Source organism: Tursiops truncatus, chromosome 15, assembly GCF_011762595.2.
Source record: "Tursiops truncatus isolate mTurTru1 chromosome 15, mTurTru1.mat.Y, whole genome shotgun sequence".
Taxonomy (NCBI): domain Eukaryota; kingdom Metazoa; phylum Chordata; class Mammalia; order Artiodactyla; family Delphinidae; genus Tursiops; species Tursiops truncatus.
In genome coordinates, this window is record NC_047048.1 from 51,380,563 (window position 1) to 51,400,063 (window position 19,501).

The window sequence follows — 19,501 nt, forward strand, 5'->3', positions numbered from 1 at the left end:
GTCAATAAATTTGCTAAACTCATTAATTAAAATACTTTTTCTGGAAATCCTTTCTAATAGAGATTCATAGCATTTGCAAATTATATTTTTCTTCACTTACTATTTAAATGTCATACCGTTCTTTTCTTTTTCTTGGATAGAAGGGAATAACAGGGGGCATCTTTGTCTAATAGGAATATTTTAATTATGAGGTTTTCCTTGTATTTGCTTTCATTTTGTTGTACACACACATATACATATGTATGCACAAACATTAGTGAAGTTTCTAATTGTGTTGTCTTACCCAAATCTTGTATACTTTGATGATATTTTGGGGGGTCTGCTTGAAATATTGATTACTGAGAGAAATATAAATATTTTCTAGGAGAGGTAGATTCAATACTGTCAATATTTTTTGCTTTAACCATTGTAAGAGTACATTATCACATGCACATAAGTTTATATTCTGTTTGAGAATTGAACATTTTATCATTACATAGCAGTCCTCTTTGCTTTTGCTTTAAAATCCATTTTATTTAATGTGAACATAGCTAAAGCAGGTTTCTTTCAGTTAGTATTTGCCTGATATATTTTTTTCTTTTCTTTCCTAACCCTTATTCTTCAGACATGTTCTTATTAAGCAAAGGAACTAAATAAAAAAACATTTTTTTAATAAAAAAAATCCAACAAGCTGAGCTGACAATTTCTGTTATTTGTAAATGGAACATTTTGATGTATGTTGTATTTATTTAATTCCTCTGACTAGCATATAGATTCATCATTTCTTTTAGTGAATGTCTACTTGTGGCAAACTCTCAGCCCTTTCTGCCATACTCTCCCCCCACCATATCCAGTCATCCTGGGCAGGGCTGAAAATGCATTTATTGCTTTCACTCTAAAGTGATACTTTCTCTGGGTATAAAACTCTAGATTGGCAAAAATTTTCTTTCAGCACATTGTTGATATTATCCCACTATCTTCTTGCTTCCACTGTTAACTGCTGAGAAACCAATTATCTATCTAATTGTCATTTCTCTAAAAGTAATTTCTCTTTAGTTGCTTTTAAGATATTTGCTTTTTCCTTGGTCTTCGGAAATTTTGATATGATGTATTTAGATATAGAATTGTTTAAAATGTGTCTTGCTTAGGATTCCTGAATCTATGAGTTTGTGTCTTTCATCAATTCTGAAACATAACCTCTTCAAATATTTCAAATATTTTACTGCCCTAATTTTTGCTCACCTCTTCTCACTCTATCCTTCATGCCTTTTAATCTCTCTATCATATTTTCCATCTCTTTGACACTCTGCTATATTCTGGATAATATTATAGACCTTTTTAAAAAATTTACTACTTCTCTCTCTTTTGTTGGAATAATGCATTGAATTTTAAACATATATTCATTTATAGGAAATCAGTTTGTTTTCAAATATACATCATTTTTAAGTCAATTAATCTTTACTCTTATTGTCAGTCTTAAAAATATCAATACTTGTTTAACATTCTTTTTCTCATAATTCCAGAATATTAAGTTTTTACAGGGCTTTTTACACTATATTTTGTTTCTGCTGGTTCTCACTTATGGACTTTCTTTATATTCATTGTAATTGCTTTGATAAGCTGACATTTCTCGGAACTTTAAATGTAGTAATAGCTTAAGCATGATTTGAAGATAGACTCCTTTACAGACAAACTAATTATGCCAGGAGATCAGAGGATTTCCAGGATGAGACAGATTTACACTAACTTCTGAGTTTGTCAGGTGGTGTGAATTGAATTCAGGCTTCAAGCCCACATGAGGGAGAGCTTGTAACCATGAATTCGCAGGAAGAATTTTTTCTACCTGTCTTCAACATCTAGTTTTGAGATCAACAATTTTCTTGCAGTTCTTTGAGATGATGGGTTTATTTTTTTATTCATGACTGCTCTGAGGTTGTGTGGCCCTTTGTGGTTCCAGGTTTATGTAGTGGGTCTCTTAATAGATTCCTCACTTTACTTCACTTTCTGTTTTCCCACTATCCACACATCATGAAAAATCTAAGCTCAATGTCAATTTGACAGATACTTTTAAGCTGAAAGACAGCTTTACTGCCCTCTGGGTTCCTGCTTTCACTTGGAAATTGTCCTTTGAGCATTCCTTAATTTCTTTTCCATGGCTTGACTCATTTAAACATGTTTTAAAAGTTATACAGAGTCTTTATTTGTTTTTATTGGAAACTCAGGTCTCTCCAGCTTGCTTTTTGATGTTTTCACATCTTAGATCCTATCAGCAACGGATGTAGGTTTTTATATGGCTGAGGAAAACAGGTGACTTCAGAATCACAGTAATTCTACTAAAAACCAATCAAGTTTGAAGGGCTCATTAGCAGAGATGCAATGATATCCAGGAACCATAATGGCTCCTTTTAGACTAAATTGGCTTTTTTAAAGCTAGAAATAGAAAGAAAGAGGGCACTTGAAAGAAGTGGATCCAGATGAACAGTTAGAGAAAAGCTTAAAATTTCAAACAATCTCCTATTTAGAACTAACTTTTAGCAGTAATGGAGACTTTTACATTAAAATTCAGAATATTTTTGATCACCCAGATAATATAGAGATACATTATTTCAAGAAACACATGCAAACACACAATATAGAAAGCTGTATAGTACCCCTTGACCACCTTTCCAATCCCAGCCCCTTCATCAAGTTTACCCACGGTTTAAAAGTTTGGTGTGTAAATATCCAGAACTTCTCTATTCTTCATATTCATATCTATGCATATACACAGAGAGAAACATAGAGTTTGTTCTGCATTTTAGAAAAATATATAGGTGGTATTCTATTTTGCATGTCTGCACATGTTTTTCAGTTCTACTCTCTTGCTTAAGAGTCCAGATATACAATTCTGCATTAAATCATTTAATAGAGACATTGCTTCACTCCCTTCAATTTTCCAACGTTTCTGTAGAGAAGCTTGACCCCATTCTGACTTTCAACTTGTGACCTGTAGTTTTCTTTATGGAAACATTTAGAAGTTTCCCTCTGTTTCTGATGTTCCAAAACTTCCCAGCTTTGGAACTTACTGTGGATTCTTCCCTTCTTGGTGCTGAGGTTTTTGATCTGGTAACTAATGTCCTTCAGTTGTGAAAAATGTTTCTTATCATATTTCTTTGATAATTTGCTTCCTTCAGTTTTCTTTCTGGTGCCTCTCTCTGTTGGGATCCTGTGCTCCGGGCACTTAGCTTTCTCCTTCCTTCTTCTGCAAAATCAGTTACCTCCCTTCCATTTGCCTTCTATCTTCCAATTTTATATTGATCTTCTAAACACAGTTATCTCCTCTTTTGTATTCTTGGAGTCTTTTTTTTTTTTCACTATCATTTTATGAGAAATCACTTAAATATCACTTCTAGGAATCTGTCCCAAAGAAATCCACAAGACTCCTTAAGAATATCTATACATAGTTCACATAATTTTTTTTAAATATATGTTCTATATTTTATGGTTTCTGTGGTTTTAATTTTTACATAATTATTATATGTATATATATTATATATATAGGAGAGATTACTGCTGCTATAGAAGAAAACTTTTGACTTTTAATATTCAAATTTCATCCAGTGTCTAATAAAATTCTTTTTTCTTACATAAGTTTTCAGTTGTCCACCTGCATGTGGACCTCTCTGGGCCTCTTTTTGCATCTGCTAAGTGAAGGTGTAGGTCAGTTTCTTTCAAAACCCCTTGCAATTTTTATTGTTTATGTAATTTTCTAAAATTTTGTACCTTAAGATCACCAGGGTTAGCAATAGCTCTGTTATCCTACCTTTGGATGATTATAAATTTAATTTGTCCACAGCCCATCAACACATTTTTGTGTGAATAATGAGAATAACAAAGCATGACACCAGAGTCTGAACACATGATGTTGTCAGACCAGTGGAAAAATCCTCTATTAAGTCAGGGCAGATAAATCAATCAGGGGAAATGCCATTCCTGGACATGCAAGCAAATCCTCAAGGTTATGTAATCAAGTTTTCAATTAATATGCTTCCCTCCCCCTTTAACTGTGTATAAATTAATAGCAGCTGAAAACGAATAAAGAAAGGAACACAGAGGAAAGAAGACTGGAACAAACAATGCAATACAGCAGAAATCACATTTATCTGACATCTGCACAACAGAGAAGGGAAGCACGTGATCTGAAATTAAAGGGGAGTGGATTTTTAAAATAATGGACATTATACCTGGATAGCCAGTGTGATAGCTGTGAAGCAAGCCACAGGGAGGTGTGCTCATTTGAGGATCTGTTTGTTGGTGTCATAGTAGAGGATGTGTGTAATAACATTTACATGTGTTTTGAAAAAAAATTCAATGGATTAACAAATTTAAGAGATAGGTAATGCACATGGTGCAAAGCTCAAAGTGGGCAAGAGGCTATTTAGGGGCATTCATACCCTTATTGTATTGCATTGTAATACAATTTCACTGACAATAAACTATTAAGTACCAACACAGGCTTGTTTAGATTAGAGATATGTACCAAAACAATGAGTAAGTCTGCCTTTTAAATATGTTTACATATATATAAATATGTGCAATATAGATAAAATATATATTTTAAAATATATATAAAATATGTTTACATATATATATGCAAGTATGTATCGTAGATGGATGGACAAATGGACAGATGAAGGATTGGAGAGCTACTTTCAAACTCACTGCCTCCAGTTTCAAGAGATAAAAAAAATTAAAAACAAAACCTATATTCTATTTTACTCCTTGATAAGTGAGTACTATAATTTCAAGATTAGAAATCAACGTGATAAAACAGTTCTCAATATGCAATCTCTAGGTTTTCCAACTAAATTAGCTTTAATCCTTAGATAGAATGTTCCTGAAGGCCAGAATCCTGGTAACACAATGACAGCAGTGCAGTGCAGTTGAGGACCATCCTAGGTGTCTTTATGCTTCATCTTGGGCTCTTGTAAAATCTCACATAATAGCTTTTTCACATTTTAGTTTGCCAGTAGGATTTAAATATGCAGGAATTGTAGTTATGTAAATGATCATGATAAACTCTGCCAACACACTGAACAATATATTTAGGCACAAGGTTTAAAGAAAAGGAAGTGATTATTTCTGAAAGCCCCAGCTGAGCCTCAGTTCTAGGGGTCATGTCAGCATGGAGAGGAGGCTGGCAGGTCACACGGAAAGCTTCGCTGGCTCTGTGCTCTCACAGGGACACACATTCACCTATGGATACACCTGTGGGATAAACCCACTGAAATAACACCAGAGCAGTGGCTGTCAAGAGCCAGTCTAATTAATCTGTCTATTAGGAATATTTTATTTTAGAGCTGCTCTTAACAGAAGGATATTCTGAGCTCTTACATGTGAAATGGACATTAAAAAACAAATTTCTGGTTATAGCTCAGCAGAACTGAGCATAATTTTCAGCCCTGAAACAGCAAAAAATCTTCTTCTAAAAATGTGTATTTAAAGGTTTTGACTAAAAGTCTTGCTGAAGTATTTGATCAAAGTTCAATTTGGTAGAGAAAATGATAGGAGAGAACAAGGAAAGGTGGGCGCCACCAGGGCAAGGGTGCCTTTTCTTCCCCTGTGACCCAATCTCCAGAAAACTGTTTGTTATTCACCTCATTACAAACATCTGTGTCACAGCAGGTGTTGGGTCAGGAAAGGACACGGTGTCCAGGAAACCTGCAATCAGGTTAGAAAACTCCCAGGCGACCCATTCCCTTTCAATTGACTCTGAGTGGCTGGCACTGCCCACCGCAGTCCCTGAGCTGCCTGCCCGTGAAATGGTTGTCATTTAAGTCACAGTGGAAACACTTCCCCAAACCACTCTCCCTGGAGGTGTAGGAGCTGCTTTTCCAATGACAGCGAGGGGAACTGTCCTAGCCTTTCCAATGACAGCGAGGGGAGCTGTCCTAGCGTTTCTAACTATTAAAGGAAATAGACAATTTCCTTAGAGTTGCTTAAAAATTCCAGTTCCCTATAGGGTTGGTCTTAAAAGTTTCTTACATAAATCAGTCTCTTTGGGTAAAGTGCAATCTTTCAAAGATGTCCTTCCCATTTTTAGCTTCCCAAGATGGTGGCTATGTCTCTATAGAACTCCGTGTCTTCAAAGTGGGAGAAGAGAGGGTGGCAGGCTTCCCTTACATCCTCACAGGTCTCTGCTGTGAAGGGGCTGTTCTAAAATTCTCCATGGACAAATGCCTACTGGCCATTTGGGGTGATTGATTGGTAGCCACTGCTTGAGTCCATGGTCTGGGCCAATGGACCTGGCGGGACCTCTGTCTTGTTCTTAGGCTTCCACCGGCCCCCTCGCCACCACTGCTTCCCATCACTGGGGCACTCAGGAATGCTCCTGTCCCTTCTAAGGAACACATGATATGGGAGCTGTGAGCCCTGTCCAGAATCTTCCAGATTTTGGCCCAGAGAGTAGAAGTCAGAGAGGTACATACAAATCTTACCTCCTGCTCTATCCTCTCTCCCTTCTTTTCCCCACAATTCTTAGGGTTGGAAAAGGCAGGCTCTCTTCCTCTTGTCACATCCTGAGTGCTAGGGTGGGTGTTTAGTAAGGCTTAGCCCTTCAGGCCTGGAGTTAAAAGAAACTAAAGAAATTTGGAGAAATCCTTTCCTCTCCTGAAATCTCACTTTTGCAAGATTTCTGCCCTGCTAATGAGTGTCTTCTCCTTAAGGGAGTCCCAGCCTTGCCTCTCCTGGAGCCATGACTCCACCAGGGCGGGGTGGGGTGGGGTGGATGGCAGAGAGGGAAGGAGGAAGCTTAAAAGGAAAAGAAAATATATCAGCTTATCATGTGCAAAATAATTTCACTGCTACACAAGGCGGAGTGAATTCTAATTACAGGATGGTAAATGCGAAAGTCTCTTGATCTATAGATGCTTTCGTGTGGCAGCCATGCAGGCTCTGTGCCCTTCTCGACCAGCTCTGAAGATCACAATCAATGTACTAAATAGCAAGAGAAAACAACCTAACCTTTAAACAGTGTGTAGGGAAGCTCTTTATTGTTCTTGATAGTTCTGGATAATTGATGTTGCACACTCATTAAGATATTGTCCTTCTGCTGAATACTGATTCACCAGAGGAAAACACAACCCCGCCAACCAGTAAATGGGTGAAATCTCTTTTTCCCCATTCTTCCCTGGCAATCATGTTATTTAGTAATCTCATGATAAACTAGACTGGACCATAGGTTAGAAGTACTCATTCATCTCTCTTCAAATGGGTTTTCCCCCAATTCCTGACATCCCTCATTACTATTTCAGATTCCTGCTTCTCTTCAAGTCTAGGCTTCGAGAAGAGGGGTAGGTAAGCTATCTCCTATTCCTTGCGTCCTGTTCATTCCACTCTTGTTTTGCTCCACTCCCACATTTCCCGTGACCCCTCACTCACACCCAGGGCACCAATAACCTCCTGGTCACTAAAGTCAAAGGACACGTGGTCACTAAAGTAGCGTCTACTGAGTCGTGTAGGCACTATGTGTCATTGCCTTCATAGGAACGCCTTTTATTCTTCTTGGTTTCCCTCCCAACTCACAGGTTGTACCTTTTCTGTCCCTTTCAGGCATTTTTTTCCTCTACCAGACTTCTTAAAATGAAGAGTTATCTGGAACTAAGTCCTGGGATCCTTTCTTTTTTCCCTCTCTATGCCAAGGATTTTATCCATCCTATGCTTCAATTCAACCTAGATTCATGATTCTCAATTTTTTGTGCATGTAAGTTACACCTGGAGAATGGGTGAAAACTTCAAGTCACTTAATCTTTTTTGCTTGAACATCTTCTTCTCTCATCACCCTCATAAGAGCCTCATACAATATGATGATGATAAAAGATCATAAATGAACATGGTTGTAGTCAGAAAGCAAGAGGTACCGGGTGTCAGTCTGGAGTGAAAGATGTGGGCAGGCACTGAGTGCTGTCCCTCTGTGACCTCAGACAAGTCACTTTCACTTCCTGGGCTGCAGAGTTTAGAGAACACAGGTGTGGCTTAATTGTAGTTTTAATAAAAGATTGAATGAGAATTGGCATTTCATTTTCAAAGGCTGTGCCACTTTTTACTTGGAATAAAAGCAACCTTGGAGAGAAATGTTTCCTACAGAAAATAAAACTTCATCTGAAAACTGTTATTTACCCCAGCAATTTTCTATTCTATTTCATTTATTGTTACTTAAAACTTAGCAGAGAAAAAAAATGGCCTCTTTATGGGCTTCCCTGGTGGCACAGTGGTTGAGAGTCCGTCTGCCGATGCCGGGAACAGGGGTTCGTGCCCCGGTCCGGGAAGATCCCACATGCCGCGGAGCGGCTGGGCCCGTGAGCCATGGCCGCTGAGCCTGCGCGTCCGGAGCCTGTGCTCTGCAACGGGAGAGGCCACAACAGGGAGAGGCCCGCGTACAGCAAAAAAAAAAAAAAAAAAAAAAGTTTAAAAAAGGTAATAAATTATGTTTCAGTAGAAAGTTTTGTATACAAAGGACAGGTAATAATGTTTGCAAAAGGAACTCTGCACAATTCTGGGAAAAACCTATGCCATAAAACAGTAAGGTTTGTGCCAGTGGTGTACTGGTGAATGTTGAATAGGCTGTTCTCCTAGGGAAAAAAAAGAGCCTGGTTTGTGGCATTTGTTGATTTCCATGGTGTAAATATACTCTGTAGCCAATTTCAAGATACCAATGTGAGGACCCTGAACAAAGAGTTAGGAAGAGGTGTGTGGTAGGAATCCATTGCAGTGACCCTACAGGCACCACAGATGTAACTTACCTCCAGGGCACAGGCAATAGTGAAATGTCTTAATTAATTAGCAGTGGTGAGTTTGGGATATTTGTTACCTTTGTTTTTATTTTTTGTTTTATTTTCTTTTTCTTTTTTTTAAATTGAAGTATAGTTGATTTACAATGTTCTGTTAGTTTCAAGTGTACAGCAAAGTGATTCCATTTTATATGGATTCTTTTCCCTTATAGATCCCTTTGTTTTTCGTATGATATGTTTAATTGTAAATCTATATAATTTACTTTTCAATAGTGTCTGTGTTTAACAACTGGCTCACAGAATTCCTGGAAAATTTAAAAATGAGTTCCTCTGAGCTAGTATGACCAGCTCCAGCTCATCAATGTCCTCAGAGAATAAAGGAAAATTATTACTGTTTGCTTAAGGAATATTTAATTACATTCAAGTTCTGAGAGGTGGACACTTTGCTTTAGATGTTTTTTTGCTTGTTAATTTTCCAGAACTCTATGTTATCTATTAATAGACAAATAAAAAACAAGGATTAAAATCATTGGATGCTAGATCAGTAGGTGATAGTTTTCTATATATGTGTGTGAGCTGAGTGTGAGGTATATATCTCCTTTTCTCGGGGTAAAAAAAGAAAAACAGAAAAGAAGATATTTGCTTATTGAAACATGTTTTATGAACTGAATTGTGTCCCCTCAAAATTCATATGTTGAAGCCTCATTGTATGTGACTGTTTTGGGAGATGGAACCTTTAAGGAGGTTAAATGAGGTCATAAGGGTAGGGCCCTAATCTGATAGAACTGGTGTCCTTATAGAAAGAGGAAGATACACCAGAGTTTCTGTCTCTCTCTCTCCCTCTCTGTGCATGACTGCAGGTCAAAGGCCACGTAAGGACACAGCAAGAAGGCACCACCTGCCAGGAAGCGAGAAGCCTCACAGAAACCACCCTGCTGGCCCCTTGATCTTGGACTTCAGACTGCACAACTGTGAGAAAATAATTTTCTCTTGTTTAGGCCACCCAGTTGGAGATATTTTGTGATGGCAGCACAGACTAACTAATACAACATGTGAATTATGAAATTACATGCAATTCCACAGCAGTAATGTGATCCTTGCACCTCAGGCTTTGTCACAATGTCATGAGGAATTCCTTCCTACCTGCTCCTCTGCTGGATAAACTTCCACTTCCTCGTGTAGGTCAAAGGTTACCAGCTCTGGGAAGCTTTCCTTGGTTTCCCCAAGAAGAGTCAGCCCTTCCTCCCCTGTAAAGAGCTCTATTATAATAATGATCATAGTGTTTGGTCCCAACACAAATCCTTTGTAGAAAGGTACATTACATTAGAAATTTAGATTCAGCATCTTATCTTCCTGGGCTGCCCATACGTTAGCCGTACCGCTGTTACACTTAAATTTAAATGAAATTAAATATTCAATTCCTCAGTTGCACTAATCACATTTCAAATACTAAATAACTACCTGTGGCTACTGCATTGGACTCTCGGACAAGGAACATTTCCATCACTGCAGAAAGTTCTATTGACAGTGTTGCCCTAGACTGTAATTTGAGGTGGGGGGTTGGTAAGGTTGCATCTTTTTACATCCTTTTGTTTTCCCAGCATGCAGCCTAGTGCCTGCTATGCAGTAGCATTCAATAAATATTAGTTGATTTAAAGGAAAAAATTAACACTATTTATCTAGTTGTAGCTACTTAAGCATTCATGGTTCCTAGAGACCACAGGAATGAACACATATATAAAAATTTATTTTTATAACTGACAAGTAAAAGAAAACTAAGCAATTTTCATTTTCCCTGGGATGAGAAAACCAACATGCAGAATTAAGATATAATTATAGAATTTCCCTCTCAGGTGTTCATATAACAATCTATAGTTGTTAACTCAGAAGCACAATATCGATTCTAATTTATTTTTTCTAGGTCATCTATGCTCCATTGTTCTATAACTGACCCTATGGACTCATTAAATCTTTCAGCATGATATTTATGCAACCTTATTTAATGAGTCCTCCAACACCTTGAAATCTCTGGATCTCATACCTATTATTTTAGTGGCAAACTTCTGAGTTTAATTAACCGTATTCTTCATGGACTAAAGGAGATCATAAAAAGGTCGCCCAGTTGGTACACAACTCCCTGCTTGCAGACAGCCTCTTTGTTGCCACATTTAAAGATCTTCAAAGAGACATAGAATAACCCTTGGGAATCCCTTTAGGTATTTAGATATTCTACCTCTCTCGGAAACTTTTGTTTCTTGCTTAAATCTTTCACGATTTAGTCCAAAGCAGTTCTCCTCACTCTAACTCCAGAGCAAAAGGAGAACAGGGTCATCTGTCACATGCTCCAGAGAAGCCCCTTTCTGTGCTTTAACTGAGACGTAGATACAATCTAAAAGGAGATATTGCTTTTCCTAATGTTCCTTTGGATTTCCTAGTAACCTCAGGGTAAATAGTAGGGCTGAGTAAATATTCTTTGAATGAAAAAAACAAAAGCCATAAAAATAATCCCTTAACAAATACAAATAGACCATGGCACAGAAACTAGTGTGGACCCAAACTTCTTTCTCATAATCCAGGACAGGACTTTTCAAGTGGGAGAAGTAGGTGTTAGTTAACAAGGATGCTGTTCTAGAGCTGGGGGAGGAGAAGGATTTAAGAGGGGAGAATGTGGAGAGAAAATGTGGAGGGAAGGGGATCTCAATAGAAGCAAGCCCACTGGGTCTCTGGTTGAGCTCAGCATCAGTACACGTAAGCTAGGTGCCTGTGAGTAGAGATGTGAGGGGAGAAGGCAAGTCAAGGTTGGGAGGAGGTGAGGGTGTCTGACCTCAATCCCGATGCTTCACACAGGGGAGCAGTGCATGTTCAGCAGGTGGGGAAGAAGGTTGTGTCAAATCCTTTGAACCCACCCATGCAGGCACCACCACGCCTCAGAGTCCCCCCTCTGCTTGGCAGTGCTTTCCCGCTGGATGCGGTGAACACAGAAAACAGCTGCCCACCTCTCAAGTACAGGCTTCCTGGAGGTAAGGTCTGTTTTCACTGGGCTGGAAGTTTTCTAACATCTAGTCCTGAGAGATGTTCTTCTCGCAGATGTTTGTTAAAAACAAGTGATTTTGAGAAACTTGAACATCCTGCCCATGATGGTTAATTCCTTTGCTCCTGTGACCAGTCTGGGGGCTAAATCCCTGGCAAGATTTGGTCATGATCTTGTGGAGGCCAGGGTGTCCCACCAGCAAACAAAACAGGCTTTGTTATATGTGACAGGTGTCTACCCCTTCTCACCACTCAGAGACCTGCCTCCTTCAACAGAGAGGCTGGGAGTCTCTCCACTCTACATATGAGTGTACGGAGGCACAGACGGTGGACCCTTATTGCTTGCCTGCCCACGAAATGTGAGAAAGTGATCTCACACCCCTGACAACTAGATCACAAAATCATAGCTTCTGATATTTACTGAGAAAACTGAAGGATACAAAACATGGGGTCTCCAAGGTTTGGCACTTCTTGTATGACTTTAGTAAAGTAATTAACCTTTAAAAACTTTAGTTCCCTCAACTGCACAATGGCAAGAATAAGACGACACATGTAATGTGCTTAGAAGGTGCTTGTCAACATAGTAAGTGCTCAGTAAATGTTAGTTCTTCTTATTCTTATTATTTAAGTGTCAGGAAAAAAATATTAATATCCTTCTATGGCCTTGAATTGCTCTTTATTTGTTTTACTGATTGTAGGAACTGTGGTTTTCATGCATTTGTACTCCCTATTGAAATAGATATAGCTTAGAATAAAGCAAGCACTTAATACTTGACATAAATTTATGATTTTCCAAAGCTATACCAATAGCATTTTTAGAAATTGGTCATTTTATTTATTTATTTATTTTTATTACCTTTTTTTTTTTTTTGCCTCTCACTGTCGTGGCTTCTCCCGCTGCAGAGCACAGGCTCTGGACGCGCAGGCTCAGCAGCCATGGCTCACGGGCCCAGCCGCTCCACGGCATGTGGGATCCTCCCGGACCGGGGCACGAACCCGTGTCCCCTGCATCAGCAGGCAGACTCTCAACCACTGCGCCACCAGGGAAGCCCACCATTATTTTTTTAATTGGTCATTTTATAGCTCTTTACCTAAAGGTTAATACATATGCACAATGAGCAAACATCCCTGTATGTTTTTTTTTAATCTTGCTCTACAGTAATTTGTATTTATTAAAAAATAGAAGTTACCAGGGTTAAAAGTATGACTAAGCTGTTCAGCTTCATCTATTAATCTTTAGTTGATAACAAGGAATATATTTTTATCCCTGAAGGTTTGCATTCACAAATTAAAAAATGTGAAATTTCAAGTATTTATATGATGAGTATTCTTGGGATCAATTTTATAGTAAAAACTCATTCTTTTCTGGCAAATGTGTGATGGCTTTATGTACAATTACTTTTTATTCATTCATTTTGTTTTCAGGTTTAGTCTATCAATGGAGATGTTTAAAGTGTGGAAGGAACATTTGGGGAAATATTAAATATGGTATGAACTATACTTTCTGTACACTGCTATAAAAGAAGAATATTTTGTTCTTTTTCAAATATAAAATAGTGTAATTATTTTTTTTCTATTTTAGCAATGAGACCTATTTTTCCATGGAAAATGTGAAATTGGTTTATTTTTATGTTTTCTTTTTATATGTGGGAAGCTAAAGGGGTCAAACTAACTATGTGACTAAAGAATTTTTTATAATGTCCAGGTATTGTGGGAATATCTATCTCTTTTGAAAATAATTTTTTGCTAAGTAGGAAGGTCAGTTGACATTCTGAACGGAAAACAAGTTGTGAACCAGCCATCACAAGCCTTATGGAGTACAGTGACCCAAATGTAACCTTTACGTCTCTATTGCATTTTTTTTGAAAGACAAAACCCAAGTCATGTGTCTGAGCTCCACTGTCATTTACCTCTTCTGAGAGAATTCAATACTCTACCTGGGTTGTTAAATGTTTCACAATAACTCTCAAAAATACCAGGACAGGAACAGCAAGTGCAGCAAAACACAATCCGATGATGCTTATAATGGATGACTTAAAAGGTAGCCTAAACATTGATAGCCCAATGAGGAAGACAGCTTCAAGGTCCCCCTGACATCTTCCTGGGGAAATTGATAGTACTCGCCCCTCCTCCACCCCACCTTCCAATGTGAGTTTTATCACAAGGTCACCACAGGGACGAGATCATCACTGCTGGGAGGACATGGACAGAATTCATAGCTAAAAGCTAAGGGCGTGGCTTAGCTCTCAAATGACATTCTCTGCTTCTCTTTCTAGTATAATAATCAATAGTACAAAATAAAAAGATATCAAAGGGTCAGGCTCTTGATTAGGCAAAAAAATTAAAATACAATAAAACACCATGAAGGCAGCTTAAAGTTTTTCCTTCCAGGTGCTCCAGCCAGGAGGAAGGAATATACTAGATCCCTGCTAGTCAAATGTGGTCCCTGGAGATGTGGCATCCAGGACATTCCCTGGGAGCGAGTCAGAAATACAAATCTCAGGTGCCATCCGGACCTCCTGAAGCAGAATCTGTATTTTCATAGGATCTCCAGGTAATTCATTTTTTCATTCAAAATGAAAATAATTGAGCTAGAGCATCACTGTATGTGGCAATTGATATAAAGGATGAGAAAGAACTTACACCTCTTTCTCAGTAAAATTGTTTTCACTAATTCTTCAACATGTTTCTGAACTGCACTGCTTCACAAGTCAACAAGTGCTTGAAGACAAAAACATTATAAATCTCACTACAACCCTGTTTTCCATATATCAGAATAGAAGTTTTTTTTTTTTTAGAATCACTATAAAGCCTCTTTTCTCCCTGAAATATACACCCATTGCAATGGCATAGTCCAGTTTTCTTATTAGCAAAGGAATCCAATAGATTTCATGATGTATTATTTCCTCTAGCAAGTTAAAGTCCTCTTTAATTTTCAAGCTTCAATTTGCTCTAGCCAGCAGCCCTTGGCCCAAGCATCCCTATTGGTTAGATATTTTCAAGAGCTCTTGATTCTAGAGAATCAGGAACTCCTGAGCTATCCCCTTAACTCAAAATACCGTTTAGGAATACAATGACTTTTACTGTAGTTTTAAAAGGAGGGGTGTGGTAAATTGAGTGGAGTGAGTCAAGAAGACTCCCTGAGGGTTAATTTAATCCCATTGGATTTTAAGGTAATATGATTGGAAACCAGTACTGTGACAAGGAGGAATTTTAAAAATGTTTCAAAAGTGGAAATAATAGTGTGAGTGTAAGAGAGAAAGATCAAGGTCAAAGGGGAAGCCAATTTAGCAAAGAGAGAAACAAAAAGACAAACGAAGAAGAAGAAAATATGGAAGAATGGAATTTATGTCAGGAGGAGAGAGAACAATGATGAAGCAATAAATACCTGAGGAAGACACGTAAAGATGAGGGATGCATCACCCACCCGAACTATAGCAGGAAAAAGATGGGAATGTAAAGAAAGGGGGGGTGAAGAACAAAGGAGCAAGTCCACGATGCCTGTAAACCGGATGGCTACACGCCACCCTTCTCTCAAAAGCGACCCCTCCCATCCTGTCCTACCTGGCCGGAAGGACACCGGTCTCACTGGTCATCACTTGAGAGCTTGAGGGTTGGGGGGAGTAAAGTTGGGGGAAACAGAGGGATCCTCATGGCAAGTTTCCGACAAGAATGAGGAGGAACCGTCCCCCTGTGTGGAAAAAAAGGGAGGCTGTCATTTTTGTGACATTGAAACTGATTTCTGAGTCATCTTCTGTTTCAAATTATCTGTCTGGGAGTTCTCTTGGAATGCCTTTTAGTATGGAGATTTAAAACCTCAAGCTCCTTTATCTACTCCAACATTTCCCATCACAAATGCAATGGAATTGGCAATTGAATTCTCTTTGGTTCTTCTCTACCTTTGTAGGAATTAGATGTTAAATATGATCACAACTACTACTTTTGAGAAATTCTCCACAAAATCCCACTACTGTCAAGAAACCTGAGAAAAGACTGCACTGAGTCGTGGACAGCAATTGAACAATGCAGCCCGATGAGTCTGAGCTTAATGGCTTTACTTTTCTTTCTCCAAGAAAGAGAACTATTTTTTAACACACAAAATTAGTTTTGTTAGCCCTCGACATGTTTCATTCAAAAAATATGTACTGAACACCAACTACGAACCAGGAATTTCTCCTGGATGCTTAGAACTCAAGAGCACCAGTGAACAAAACAGTCAAAGCCCCTGCTATCATGGAGCTTACATTCTAATGGGAAGGGACCAACGCTGAGTGACACACTTAAGAAAGAATTCAATGACCTAATGAGAGGTGACAAATGCTATAAACACCAGAAAGTAGAGCAGAATAAAAGGGAAAGGAGATGCCAGGGATGGGAGAGTGGTGGAGGGTGGTGTAAACTTAATAGTGGTCATGGAAGGCCTTTTTGAGAAGACAGATTTGAGCAAAGACTTGAAAGACAGGAGAGAGTTGCCCAAGCATACACTTGGGCAATGAACATTTTGGGCAGAGGAAAGGGTCTGTGCAATAGCCCAAGGTGGCACTGTCCTGGCTTATTGGGGCCCAGCAGGGAGCCCAGGATGGCCTGAGCAGAGAATATGTCAACAAGGAGATAAAGAGGGGCTGCAGCTGAGTGGGGTCAGATCATGTCAGACCTTGAGGACTTTTATTCTGAAAAATATGGGAGCCATGGAAGGGTCTTGAAGAGAGGAGTGGTCTGATTTATGTTCTCAAAGGATGACTCTGGCTGCCACGTTGAGAATTGATTGTGAGTGTCCACACGTGGAAGCAGGGAGACCCCTTAGGAGGCTATTTAGAAATCCAGGTGAGAGATGGCGGTGGCTTTGGCTAGGATGGTTTACCTGCAGTTGGCAGCTTAACAATTATAAAGACGTCCTAACTGCTTCATAATATTTTGCAAGTCCTAGGGTTGCTTTGATTCCATTGAAAACAAAGACCCCTGTAAAAAATTTAAGAATTAAAACAGCTCATTTTGTATTTCCCAAAACCTAGTGAAATCCTTTTCAACTAAAGCTAGAAGTTAACATATTTCCTGTTTTCTGTATGTCACAAAAAACATGTACATTCTGCTGGCTACTATCTTAGACATGAATTTCCATATACTAGTATGATTAACTAGGTCAAAATCTATTTTGATGCCCAAATGGTTAAACACTCTAAGATTCCCCCCAAGTGTATCAAGTTGTGTGTTTGTGTGTGTGTGTGTGTGTGTGTGTGTGTGTGTGAAATGGCCATAGAGAATATGTAGTGGAGAATCTATCTAAACTATCAGAAATGTGATGAACTGTTTACTATTCTATCATAAATATTAGCAAAAGATAAAACCAACTCTATTGATAAAACTCTTTGAAATATTAAAATATTATTTGTATTGCTTTCAGCTACAAATTCAAATTCCTTGTCAAATTCAAAGATTATCCTCAGCAAATGATTATAATAAATGCAAAAGCTTGTGTCAATTGATTTTTGCTGACAGAAGATGTATAATCAGGACTCTAAGTGGTAGATTTGTTACATTAATTTGGCTTTAGGCATAATACATGGAAAATAGAGAAAGTGACTCTTTCTCTGAGAAATTGCTTTCCTATTTTGAACTGAAACTTTCTTCAGCATATGCCCTTTTGCATTAGACTTTTCTCTAGTCTCCACATACTGCTTCATCAAATATTTCAAAGCACTAATACATTTCCTCTTTGGATATTCTACAGGTAAATATTTCTCTTGGTTTGAGTCTGGCCATTCCTCCCCTTAAAATGTTGAAGGTCATAGAAAAATCAGATAGTGGTTTCCTGAGATCAATTAAATTTTTACATTTAATAATGTGTTTGACTATTTTTGTTATGCTGGTTATACCAAAGCAGGGGTTTAAAAACAAACTAGAGATACATTTGGAACAAGACATCTAACATGTGTTGGTAAAATTCATATAAATCGTGCACAATGACAGGCACACGGAGTAGAAACAGAAGTAAATCCCAAAGGTTTTGTGGGCTATCCATAGTTGTGGACTTCCAGTTTATGGTAGGAAGGCAGATGAAAGTCAGTGAGATTGAAGTCCATCTCATTCTATCCCTGATGCTAAACTCAGTGCTTGTTGGGAAGACTCAACCCCATCAACACAAACACTGGTTACTCTAACATGTTGTGGGTATTGTGTTTGGATCCTCTCCCCTCCATCCAATACGCCCATCACCATACTCCCATATTTTCTCATCTTTAGGAAAGGAAAATAAAGACAAAAGAAGGGGAAAGAAAGTTAATGGGATGGAGAAAAGGGGGAGGAATCAATGGCATACATGGGAATCTCAGTTCCAATTCTATTTAAATCTCAAACTCAGTTGTCTTGCAGGGGCCAACAGATAACAGAAATCCATGAAGCAGCCTGGGGAATGCCCTGCAGGCCTAAGGAGCAGCCTCTTCTCTGCTCTAGAGATTTGTTTCCATGTTGGATCCCTGTAATCATATAATCTAATTTTTAAAAAGAAAACAAATTAATAAAAAAATTTCTGATTTAAAAATAATAGTGTGATGATTTTGTAATGTGCCAACTTAGCTAGGCTGGACATATGCCAGGGTTTCCTTCCTGTATGTTCCCTGCTAGAGTGGGTTACAAGGAAGACTCTCCCAAGAGTTGGAGGGCTGATGAGAGAGGCAGCATCCACTTTGTAACACACATGCACTGTTGCTGATCTGTTGACTTGTCTTGTTGGGGTGAAGCAGCAACTGGGCCTGTAATCACTTTTTCTTCTCCTTGGGTCTTCCTTTAGTTTTTCTAACTCCTGGGTCAGGTGTGTTTATGTGTGTGTGTGTGTGTGTGTGTGTGTGTGTGTGTGTGTGTGTGTGTGTATTCAGCTCTGTGACAGAATTTCAGCTTCTGCAGGTTATCCTAGTTGCCAAGCCCACGCATGGTCTTCTCTTCCAGACTGCCTGCGTGCCTGCCTGCCAGGGTCCAGCATTAGATGGAGAGATGGCCTTGTGGAGATTGCATAGCCTGCCCCCACAATTACATAAGCCAATTCCCTGTAACACACACACATAATCTACTACTGGCTCTGCTTCTCTAGTTGAACCCTGACTGATACAGATGTTCAAATGATGTCCAAACTGACACTATGTGGGAATTTTATATTTCTGTTAATGGCTGGTTAGGTTATTTGGGCCATCTTTCTCACTGAAAACAACTAGAAAAGATGAAATTGATATTAAAAACTATATTCTTTAAAGAAACTAAGAATCACAAAAATTTAAAGAATGATCAGGCGCAAACTCCAAGGAACATCAAACCTAGACAGGTAACAGGCAGGGAAGCTGCTTTTGTCCTGACAGGCTTTTGCTAATGCTGGATATTTTGAATTCATCTTTTGACAGCCTTCTAGGATGAGGACAAAATTCAAAGCCTGTGGCTGGCCAGGAATGAGGGATCTCACAGGAAAATTTCCTTACTATAAGCCAGACACACAAATTGTAGATTTGAAAATAAACCAAATAGAACTTCTAGAATTACATAAAATACAAAAGCTGTATATAATTAACTCAGTGGATGAGTGAAGTAGCAGTATAAACAAAGAATTAGGGAATTAGAATAAAGGTCAGAAAGAAAATTGTCCACAGGGTACCATAGAGAGGCAAAAAGATGGAGTATACTAGAACGAGTTAAAAGAGGAGATGGAATAAGAAGGTCCATTTTATTTTATATGTAAATAA

At 38.5% G+C, this 19,501-nt stretch overlaps 1 protein-coding gene across 7 annotated transcripts in view; it reads right to left on the reverse strand.

The window, feature by feature from the left end:
- PLCB1 (phospholipase C beta 1) overlaps positions 1-19,501 on the reverse strand; it is a 680,890-nt gene that overhangs the window by 46,937 nt on the left and 614,452 nt on the right. For 2 of the 7 annotated variants that reach the window (XM_073792680.1, XM_073792683.1), the window contains one exon: positions 15,342-15,468. The exons of 4 other annotated variants lie outside the window; for them this stretch is intronic. In XM_073792680.1, the coding sequence (XP_073648781.1) occupies positions 15,373-15,468 (96 nt within the window). In that variant the 3' untranslated portion in view covers positions 15,342-15,372. Of the gene's footprint in view, positions 1-15,341; positions 15,469-16,638; positions 16,737-19,501 lie in introns of those variants that run through there. One more of the 7 variants, XR_012326222.1, reaches the window with a different exon arrangement.